The following is an 11,184-nucleotide window of genomic DNA, read 5'->3' as shown; positions in this document are numbered from 1 at the left end:
CTGAACATCATCATACTCTCCAATCGCAAAACCACCAATAGAAAAGGAAAAAAAAACTTAAAAAATAAGAGAAACTCAAACCAAAGAAGAAAAGAAAAAAAGGTTGATTAATCAATTCATCATTTTTCTTTTACATATTATCATTCAAAATTATTTCTATATATATGATAAATTTCTATTATAGTAAAAGTTGAATAGTAGAGGAAAATGTGAATACATAGTCGCAGTGTACCTGTGTTTCCATTAGTCTCAAATGTTGTTAACCATTATGGTATAAAATAATAAATTCACTTTCAAATTGCATAATATATGAAAAAGTGCAAAAAAATATTTACTAGTCCACTTTTATATTAATAAATTTGTTTTTTAAAATTTAAAAACATCTAAACTTAGTCACTCCTTTTTTATAATCAGCATGTTTTTCTAATTTACAGATAAACTTATCTCTTTTTTCTACTTATAAGTTTTATCCAAACATACTCATAATCATAAAATCATAAAAAGAATGCATGATAGAGAGAGGGGAAATGACAAAATTAATTAAAATATTGTTCACATAAAAATGCTACTACAAACACAATTAGAAAGAGCAATTACATGGTTTTAGTCCTTGGGAAAAAAAATATTAAGACAAACTTTAGAAAAAACTATTAAGAAAGATCTTATAATTAGTATGTATGAAAATTTGATTTTCATTTGAATCATACATGATCTTTCTAATACAAGATCTTATATTTTTCATTAGAAAAATAGTAGTATACATGATCAATAAAACTGATCTCATAATGAACTTTGTTGTTATTCACCTGCCTATCATAACACAATAAGCAACCTCCTATACAAATTTTCGATCAAACAAATTATTTATAAACCGAATCACATTTCTAAACATCCTCAGAGACTATGTCCTGTGTCTGTGATCAGTCACCAAGATAAATTTTCTACACGCAGAATAACATTCCAAAATAAATTTTGTAAATAAAATTAATACTAAGACGTATTTCATTCATGTTCCATATTTAAAATTAAAATCAACTGTACAAAATCTAAAACAATCGGGTAAAAGAAAAACATACCAAAAACACAGAAATTGAAGAATACACTTGGCAATCAGCAGGTGGTATATAAATATAAATAACGAGAAATCCTTTTATTGCTCTATGGTATCATCTTAACCGTAAATTGTGAAAAAAAATCTTTGTCACAGTCATCCCTCACCCTCTGCCCCAAACCAAAAAAAGAAAAAACTTCTTCGGAGGATTCTTGGAAGTGAACAAAATGAATGGGAGGAGGCATTGAAGCCAAAGTCTTGGGGAGACATCTGCAAGATCACATTGTATACCCCAAATCACGCAAACAAACTTGGCTTGACCAACTTAACAAAGAATAACCAAAGAGTTGAAAGATGCAGCGCCAAAGACCCTTCATCATCAGCTTGGTTGTGGTGGCACCACTTTCAAGCTTCGCATCCATTCACAAAAACTAGGATCATCGAAGTGAACAAAACTGGCTTTCAGCTTTGTCCGCTGTTCTGATGTCAACGACCTGAGTTGTGGGAATCTTGCCTCCTGCAAAAAAAAATCATCATTCAATATACAATTACAGGTTTGGAGCAATCTTAAAATGTCGTTGACTTTTTTTGAAGAAATACTAGTAAAAAGCCTTTTTCCCAAGAAAATAATTTTTCCACCAATCTACTTGGTATCAGAATTAAGAATAAAGTGTTAGTGCTGTTTACCTGCTCATAAGGAGGATCCTTGTGAGCTGGAATGAGACGAGAGACAAAATACCGAGCCTGGGAGCTACCCTCCTGTTTCAAATGTAAACTGATTGTTTCAAATCTTATCAAAAGAATATGAAACTGAATGTGGCAGGCAGTAAAGAAAACTAACCTTAAATGCAAGGATGCGAGGAGCTGGAAAACGGCACTCAGTCAGCTCTTCAGCCAACGTCCTACATGCAGCTAGAGCAGCAGCACTTCTTCCTTCATCAGCTGCAAGTTCGGCACCCTAGGATCCATCCATCAATATTTAGAAAAAATAAATATTATGAGAATACAAACAGTACAAGAAAATAAAAATTGTAAACAGAAAAGAATCAGAAGACAAGGCAAGCAAAAATGTCAAATACAAACTGCAAAAAATCATGAGTAGAATATTATATTCATAATCACATATTATAGGATCAACAAAACTTTTGGCTCATTAATTTTATCAATTTCAGTTTCAATATCCACGGTTTAACTACAACAATGTCACTGGCATGTTTTCAGTATGCAATTGAAGTGTTGCTTGCCGTAAAGACACTTCGGCTGATGAGGCATTGTTTAAAGTCATCTCTAATTATCCATCTTACTAATTGTACTCCACTTATATATTTTAATCTGGTTTTATTCCTAGTAGATGTGGGATCTTACAGGAACTTGATAATGGTGGCATAACCACAAAGAACTTGACTATGATAGATTCTGAATGACTCTGATATCATCTTAGTAAGAGAGTTTATGCCTAAATCAAACTCACAAAATCGGCTTATAGAGTGAGGATTGCACCCTACTTATATGTTATAATTTGCCTTCATTCCTAGTCGATGTGAGATCTCCAATCCATATTACTAAAGTCAATAAAAAAGGGTTACTCGCATCAAATTTGACACCACATAAGCAGAAATGAGACCCTTGAGTTCAATAATTCCAGGGATAAGGAAATACTACTGGTTCAGCAGGTGAAGCATGAAACTAAGCAGCAAGGTGGGACATGTGGTTGGGGAGAAAGGATTCTTTTATACAGAGAAAGAGAGGAGGGGAGGTAAGCAATCAGTCATCAACGAGATGACAATTCAGCTTTAGGCTTGGGCATCCCATTTTGTTACAATTGAAATTGTGAAGACAAAAACTAAAGAAGACCAAATGTGTAATTTAGACCAAAATTAAAATTGAAGATCTTTAAACGGTGCTTTAAATATAGGGTGTGTTTCAACAACAAACCCATTCAGGCATCTAATAAAGAAAAGGATGAAAAATTATAGACCCCAGCCATCAACTACCCCCAATGGCTAAGAGAACTCCCCCCTTACTATTACAATACAAATAACTAAATCCTTAATTTTGAGGGAACATCGACCATGAGGACGAAAAAGCAACACCAGCATAACCATAGTAATTTCCAACATGACACATTTTTTAATATAATCCAAAGCACAAAACGATACAAATAAAACAACCGACTTTATGATAAAGAACAACAAACTCCTAACACTACCTACAATTAGTTAAAATTTATTAGAAGCCATAGAAGTGTGAGACTCTCATTAAATATGTGAAACCATAAAATTTTGTAATTTTCAATAAATTTCAATAAAAAGTAGAGAAAATGTGTTCAAAAGAGTCTGTCAGAGGGCGTCTTGCTAGCATTTCTGATGTGATAAAATGAAATGTGACTTAAAACATAACACTCAACTCCAAAAGTAAATCTTAGTCCAAATGCTTAAAAACAAAAAAATGCAACATCAAGCATTTATCATAAAAAAGTTCAAAGTCAGAAGAGTTAACAAAATACGAGGAAGAGATTTTAGTGATGGGAACACCAAGCATTTATCAGAAAAAAAATCAAAATCAAAAGAATTAACAAAATACGAGGAAGAAATTTCAAGGATGGGAACCCATTCTACAATTGTCTATCAAATTCAAAACAGTTATGCACCATCTTAGTCAAGAGATTTAAAATAAAAGAACGTTTCTTTTTCCCAAGTATGGGTTACTAGTTGCCACACCCTTGGCTAGCCATTTGGCCACCAGCCTCAGCTGCTGGTGGCAACAGTGGCCCAGTAGCAGAGGAAACTGGAGAAGAACAAGACAGGAAATGAGGCTAAAAAAAGAATAGGAAAAACAACGGACTGATAATCTCTGTGGCTTGGTGCAATTGCACCACTCACCGTTGCATATCATTAACATGAATTTAATTTGAAAACAGCATGAATAACCTAATGACTGAGGTAAGTGCCAAAACAACCTACATCAAACTAAAAATATATCAAGCTAGAAAAGGGCAACAGGAGGCATACCAACCAAATGAAGACATCAGTGCCATGGTCTAGTACAACAGCAGCATCAGACTGCATAGCAAGATCATATGCCGGTAGCTCCTCAAAGGTTCCCCCCTCCCTGTGCATTAAACATCGGGGAGCTACCATTCTGAGTGATAGATCAAATGATGCATTCAGAAACAAATTCCTCAGCACAGACCTCTCATCTTCATGGCCAATAATGCTTCCTAAGAGTGGTCCTCTCCTGAGATGGAAAAGAAGCTCTGGTAAGAGAGCAAGCTCCTTTGGGAAGCTGTGAAGTTTTGATTTAGGTAATTGGGAACCAAATTTTAGAGCAATATCCTTGATTCTTTCATCTATTGTTGATCGCATATCAATTGCATCAGAATGGTTTTTGGCTCGCAACAGTGTTCTTTTTGCAATGAGGACAGTGGCGACTTCATCCTGAACACTCTCAAGATATGCAGAAATACTATCTACTGTTGGCAACCTAACAGTAATGACCCTCGACACATCAGCTTGATACACATTTGAATATTGAATTGCAAATTGGAAAAAGACAAAATCACTTCTAATATCTCCTTCGGTTTCCATGGAGAGAGAGAAGCTTTGGGTTTCTTCAACACTTAGCATTTGAATATAAAGGGCAGTATCATTTTTAAATGTTTCATGGGTATCTACATGTGACTCTTCCCCTGGGCCGACGACTTGAGTAATGACAATATTATCTGATGTGCGCAATTCTAACAAACCATGAGAGCCTGCTGATCTGGCAGATGCCCTTTGCAAATTAACACCAAAGGCTTCCCCAAAATCATCATGGAGAACAAAAACTCCACCTGATGTTTTTGCAAGAGGATGTAAGATAGGTACTCTTACAGGACATGTTCCAGCACATAAAACATCAATTATAGTATTGTGTCGATGAGCCTCACTACCAAGATTTTCCATCCATTTAATTGCAGTCTTTTCCCTGTAAGGATAATTAGGATGACTAAAAGAATGAGGGACAGATCCAGGCCCATAAGTGTTCGGTCCACCAGCACAGACAATAATTCTACTATTCCCCCCTGATCTTTTGACCACCCCCCTGGACAGATCAGCAGAAGGGCCCTGAATTATAGCAAGAGCAACCTCAACAGCAGTTCCTAGGCACCGATCACGAGAAGCTTCTGGTATATTTAACTTGTATGCCCTCAACGATGAAAATATGGAATGTGCTACAGCCAGTGAAGCATGCATTGGTGACAAGTATATACCAGTACCATAAATTAATGCTTTCAAAGATTCTTGACTTGGTGATTTCTCCCCAGGCAGCACATCAGCAGATGCCATTGACTCTTCTGAAAGATCATACACTGAAACAGTGCGACCATATAATACAATTCCTAATCTCGTTGTTGGTGAGAGAGAATCAACAAAAGCATGCAAGGAACTCTGTAGATGGTGTAGGTGAGGTTCATCTAAACATTCATCTATAACAAGAACAATTGGGGCAGACATTCTAGAATCAGAAACTGGAACAAAACCTGGTCTCTTGTTCTCAGTTTGAGCATAGTCAAACATGGTTGAAGATAATTCCAGAAATCTGCGAAGATCTTCCTTGCTATGTGCAATGTACTCCCCATCACTTCCATTCAGTTTCCTACATATAACACACTGCCACTGGCCTGATCCAAGTAGTATGTTGCAATATATATTTGCATAAGCACCACAGCTTTGGCAACGATGAGGATCACGCTGTATTACCTGGGGGCCCATTGAAACCTCCCTCCCAGGAGAGACCAATGCCCCAAAACCCAAACTGGGCACATTGGCTTGTTTCTTCTGTTTCAGTATCTGCTTAGCAAATAGAACGGAAAAGTTATTTATATATTAAAAAAATTGAGAATAATGAATGATAATGCCTTGTAAAATTTCATGCCTTGACTGTGAATTAAAATAAACCAGAACATACATATATACCTTACGAGCTGAAAAAAGAACAAATGATGACTCTCCAACGGGAACCTTGTCGTCTATACTATCAGAAACTTGCTGCTGCAACTCAAACGATCCATTTGAAAATTGCAGCGGAGATGATGACGTTGGCAAAGAAGAACCTGAAGAAAATGCAAGAGGCTGAGGCGATGCAGGTGATGTTCGAAAAGGAACCGCAGCTGGACGGACCGGCGACGTAAAAACCGGGGGTCCGGGAGGGGTGCTCAAGTGAGGAATAGAACTGCCAGTTGTAACCCCATTGGCTGGTGATAAAACGCTAGGGGTTTTAACGGAACGGGAAGAAGATTGATCTTGCTGTAAGTGCAGTTTTGGTGAAGGAAAACCAGGTGGTGACGCTACAGAATTAGGAGGGGGCGGAATGGGACTCTTCTCAGGGTTTGCACTCTCTCTCTCAGGGGTGAACCCAACATTAGGTTGTGTTGGGTTAGCCATTGAAAATCAAGGAGGCCACTAACAAGAAACAGTCACAGGTACAATATCAAGAAGCAGACTTTGTGCTAAAGCCAGAATTGAATTGACAAAAATCAATACTACCAAGAAAGCACACAGACCCTAATCAAGATTCTTATTCCACTCACAGGACAATAATAATTCCCAACTAAATTCTACCTAACCTGCTCAGATACTCAACCAAAGGGTACCCAGTCACCATCCATCATCAACTGGTCACAGATCCCCTCTGCAGAGGAACAAACAGATCCCAAATTCAAGAAATGAGTTAGGGTTTGAATGGAGATCAAGATTTGGTGTAACAGAACTAAAGAAAGTGTGGATTTGCTTACCTGAGAGAGAGACGATAAATGCTGGGGGAATGACAAAAGGATTAATGATGAAAGGGGCAAGAATCGAAATTGTTGACTTTTGGGCACTCTTCTTGCTAATTCCGAGTCCCGCGAGTGGGTTTAGGAAAAAACGCTGTTCTTTGTTTTATAAACTCATGTCCCATTGTTTTCGTAATTGGATTTGGATTGGGAGAGGGTTGGGGTTTGAGATTTTTCACACGCCAGATAAAAAAAAAAAAAAAAAAACACAAAAACAATGCTACGCAGTGAAACCTCGGTTTTTCATCTTACGTGTTCCTTTCCTTGTTGGCACATTGCTACTCGCTAACCTAAGACAACTCCTCCACAAGGACTTCCTCACGTCACCTTCAACGCTGGAACACACCTTAAGTATGTTACTACTTTACCGCAATGAAGCACGGAACACGTGCCGAAATGGATTACAAACTGTATCACGATAAAATTTAAAACTTTATTATTTTAAAACGTGAGCATCATAAAAATATGAATATATATATATATATATATTATACTATAAATTAATCTGAATGATTCAAGAATAGTTAGGTTTATTTAATTAAAAAAAATTATGATTGATTTATATAGATGTAAACATTTTCAAAATATTTTTTTACACAAAACTATGTATATTTTTACAGTGAAATAACACTATCTGTTTTGTCCAAAAATTTAAATATTTAAAGTGTTATACAGTTTTATTAATCATACACTAGCAAACGGTTTTAAAATAATTAGATCAATTATGAGATAAATCGGATAAAAAAATATCTTGTTAATTTCATTAACAATTTTATATTGATGTTGCAAACTAAATAATTATTTTGTCATTATATTCCTTGAATCGCAAGAAATGAAAAATTAATAATAACATTTTAAAAGATGAATAATACTAGTATTTAGAATAGTTTTTAGTTGAGATAGTTGAATATCGAAAAATTAAAATATTAATTATTTTTTAATAAACACATGTGATGATAACTAAAAACTAAATATGTCTTCAATTTTCATTAAAGAAATTAAATGTTTATTAATTTTTTTATTGTATTAAAACGAAATATATTAATATTTATTATTTTAAATAACTATTTGTCCTTTAAAATCAAAATAACTCAAATATGATATAATAATTTAATAAAGTTAAAATGTGATTTTAGATGATAAACTTAGTTTTAGTCTCTATATTTTAAATCAATGAATTAGTTATTTCACTTAGTACTAAGTTACTGCTAATAAATCTCATGAACTCCCAATTTAAACCCTCAAATAATAAAATAATAAGAATCTTATACTTCAAACAAGTTATAAAGAAGCACGTGTTAATTTAGATAGAGAGTGAGTGGGTTCAACACAAAATATCTAAATCAAAATAGACAATGTTTCAATAATTAAAATTAAACGAATACATGGATATACTTTTTAAAGTGTTTTTACAAATTAAAATGAGTATATATATATATAATATATTTTATTTTTATTTTTATTATTATTATTATTATTATTTTCATCATTTGTTGTTTTGATTAACAACCATGTTTCCTGAACAGAACAATATAGTGAAGATCTCAAATAACAATGTCTTACATGGATAGTCAATGTACCACTAATTAATTAGTGTTGTGGATTGTGAAATTTAAAATGCCTTTTTAACGTTTCTCCAAAAAGAAGAAAAAAGGGGACATTTTGAAATTTATGGGGTGCAGAAGCAATTTATAGGGTGAAAAAAGAAATTCCCCGCTGTTTAGTCTTTTTGTGTTTGCAGGATTGAAGTCTGGTGGCAGTTGGCAAAACTTGAAGCTTGAAGCCATGGAAGAAACTAGGGATCCTCCTATCAGGATTATGAACTTTGTCTCTGAGGACCAAGTAAACCAATACTCTAAGTCTCAGGCTCCTTCTTCAATCTCGAATGCACGAAATGTGCATGATAATTTAGGGTTTCATTAACGATTATTGATTTCTTCTATCGTTGTTCAATATACTGTGTTGGAACAGTTGGTTGAAGCGAAAAGAACAAGGGGTGAACGAGTTGAGGACGGCACAGCCCAGAGAGATAGACCTCTCTTCGATGTTTGTTTTCTCATTTCTTCTTACGCAAAATTTGCATTGTAATTATCGGGAAGGAATTAAGTTAGGGTTTTCTGAGAAAATGCGTAGAATTGATTGTGAGGGAATTACTCACTCATGAAGCTTTGAATTGCAGATTCTAAAGGAGAATAAGGACAAAAAGGATGCGGAATTCAATGAAAGGTTCAAGCACAGTGAGTATTCAACCATCGTTTTGTAATTTGTTAACCATAATAAATTAGGAGTACCACGGAGCTTTCTGCCTTTTAGTTTTTTATAGTAATTGAATTCGATAGTGTGTTGTAATGCGAATTGCTAAGGAAGCTTGTGAGATGGAACCTGTTAATTCTTCCATGCTTACTTGGTGTTGGTCCTTTAGAGACAAGCATAGTTTGTTTTGTTGGTATCCTGAATTGAATTTACCTGTCTAATTATCGCAGGACCACCTAAAGCTTTAGACGAAGATGAGACCGAGTTTCTCGATAATTATGAAGCAGTGAGTTCTGGTTCTCTCTTTACAGCGTCTTGTTTCATGATTTTTTCTTATTATCGGTCCTGGAAGTGTAAACCATGGTATTTTATATATGCGTGTTCTTTTTGCTTCAATGGTTGTAAGATTACAGGCAAGATAGCTATTTTATATAGTTTGGAAACAATTTGATGACAACATCACAGAGAACAAAAGAAATGCATGAACAAGTTGTTGCAAAGTTTATTCTAGTGCTCGTTCTTTTTTGTAATATCAATTTTCATCTGCCTTTCAGACAAGACGGCAATATGAAAGACAAGTAGCAGACGAGGAAGCTCAACAAATCCGAGACTTTCAGGTTAAGTCATTACAGTTACTGTATGAGAAAATTGCTTATATTTAAATTGAAAATGCAAGTTCCTTGTACTTTTTATTTGATTTTCTCTTGGATTATGTTGGACTTGCCTTGCTGAAGAGTAACCATGTGTCTATTATTGGTCAATGATTTTTTCTAACCAAATTGCTCCTGTATGTTGATTTCAGGCAGCAGTGGCAGCACAGTCCAACATTGTGCATGAAGTTAAGGAAAAAAACCCTTTACCTGTCGTCCAGGTTGGTTGGTGACTTTCATGTGTTGCTACCTTTTCTTGTGAGGGTTTGATTTAATATTGTTTCATTCCCACGCAATAATGTTGCAACTGATTTCCTAATACCTACAAAAACATTTTTACACAATAGACCAATATTGAGCTCTATCATATATGCTCAATAAGATCTTTGAATGCTAGACTACTCAGGAGGGGATGATCTTGATAGTTTTAAGAAGAAAGAAAATAATATTAACGGAGGGAAAAAGAATTATGGGTGTTATATTTTCTCAAGAAATTGTTTGGGGACACACTGTTATAGTAGGATTAGAAGTCCGACTAAGTCTTGTTTATGTTGTTACTTCTACTGTTTTTTGCTCGCACATAAAAAATCTTCAGAAGCCATAATTTGATTGTTATGAAATCACATTGATGGCCTCTACTCGTTTTTTAGCTCGTCCAAGAGCTAGATTTGCTTCAATTTGTCCTTCAGCTGATCTTTCAATTGCCAATCTTTGAAGGGGTGTTTAATTTATTAGTTTTATTGCAAAAATGCATGCAGTTTTAAACAAAAAATCACGCGTGTTGCAGCTGTTGATTTTCATGCTTTTCACCACCCTGTTTTCTCTTGCAGGAACAAAAGTCTGCTGTAAAGAAGAATCCAGCTTCTCGTCCATTAGGCATGATTATAAAAGTCAAACCCCAAGCTAAAAAAGCCAGATTGGATGAAGGAAATACTGAGGAAATTTCAAAAGCAGGAAACACTCCTCTGAATAATAAGAGTAAGTCTTTGGAACCAGTACAGTCATCGAATAGCGAAGCTGACAAGTCCCGTGAAGTTGCCCTAACTGGCCTTGTTTCATACAGTGACGAAAGTGACGATGAATTGTGATTTGATGCATATATTCGAAGAAATTTCGTGATTTCTATTAGTTTTTGTATGTGGCCTTTATTTTCCTTTCAATAGCCCTCATGGATATATTCAGGACGGTAGAAACCACCATTAAAAAGTATGTCGTGTCGTGATCACCCCGGAATTACTTATCAGCTGCATTCATTTCTTCGTGGCATAAAAAACTAAACATTTATTAGAATATAGAAACGGTTTCTTTTGAAATAGATTACAGGCTTCTACATTCACTAAAGCTTAAAACGCGTGCACTTTTCTAAGAAAATTAAGTAGTGTAATAGAATGAATCTCCAAACAATTGTAAATCTA

At 34.9% G+C, this 11,184-nt stretch overlaps 2 protein-coding genes across 2 annotated transcripts; one reads left to right on the top strand and one right to left on the bottom strand.

Annotated features, from left to right (window-relative positions):
- Positions 1-1,125: 1,125 nt before the first annotated feature.
- Positions 1,126-7,186, bottom strand: LOC137814843 (protein transport protein SEC23 A). Its single transcript, XM_068617758.1, has 7 exons — positions 6,828-7,186; positions 6,660-6,724; positions 6,010-6,495; positions 4,063-5,883; positions 1,893-2,009; positions 1,739-1,810; positions 1,126-1,568 (listed from the first exon to the last, which is right to left on the bottom strand). Exons 3-7 carry the CDS (start codon positions 6,475-6,477, stop codon positions 1,431-1,433), a joined length of 2,616 nt encoding a protein of 871 aa, XP_068473859.1. The 5' UTR covers positions 6,478-6,495; positions 6,660-6,724; positions 6,828-7,186; the 3' UTR covers positions 1,126-1,430.
- Positions 7,187-8,524: 1,338 nt separating this feature from the next.
- LOC137814842 (uncharacterized) lies at positions 8,525-10,994 on the top strand. Its single transcript, XM_068617757.1, has 7 exons — positions 8,525-8,708; positions 8,838-8,912; positions 9,046-9,103; positions 9,350-9,405; positions 9,674-9,736; positions 9,922-9,990; positions 10,600-10,994. Exons 1-7 carry the CDS (start codon positions 8,652-8,654, stop codon positions 10,855-10,857), a joined length of 636 nt encoding a protein of 211 aa, XP_068473858.1. The 5' UTR covers positions 8,525-8,651; the 3' UTR covers positions 10,858-10,994.
- Positions 10,995-11,184: the final 190 nt, after the last annotated feature.

Source organism: Phaseolus vulgaris, chromosome 1, assembly GCF_000499845.2.
Source record: "Phaseolus vulgaris cultivar G19833 chromosome 1, P. vulgaris v2.0, whole genome shotgun sequence".
NCBI lineage: Eukaryota > Viridiplantae > Streptophyta > Magnoliopsida > Fabales > Fabaceae > Phaseolus > Phaseolus vulgaris.
Note: the sequence above shows the minus strand (reverse complement) of the source record. Positions and strands in the feature narration are given on the sequence as shown.

What these genes read in the sequence shown, in the direction of transcription:
- LOC137814843 (XM_068617758.1), bottom strand. Translation starts at nt 6,477, where the DNA reads ATGGCTAACCCAACACAACCTAATGTTGGGTTCACCCCTGAGAGAGAG. An exon ending in CTCGCATCCTTGCATTTAAG is followed by an intron (nt 1,811 to 1,892) that starts GTTAGTTTTCTT and finishes CATTTGAAACAG; the next exon opens with GAGGGTAGCTCCCAGGCTCG. An exon ending in AGGATCCTCCTTATGAGCAG is followed by an intron (nt 1,569 to 1,738) that starts GTAAACAGCACT and finishes TTTTTTTTGCAG; the next exon opens with GAGGCAAGATTCCCACAACT.
- LOC137814842 (XM_068617757.1), top strand. Translation starts at nt 8,652, where the DNA reads ATGGAAGAAACTAGGGATCCTCCTATCAGGATTATGAACTTTGTCTCT. An exon ending in TTCTCGATAATTATGAAGCA is followed by an intron (nt 9,406 to 9,673) that starts GTGAGTTCTGGT and finishes TCTGCCTTTCAG; the next exon opens with ACAAGACGGCAATATGAAAG. An exon ending in ACCCTTTACCTGTCGTCCAG is followed by an intron (nt 9,991 to 10,599) that starts GTTGGTTGGTGA and finishes TTTCTCTTGCAG; the next exon opens with GAACAAAAGTCTGCTGTAAA.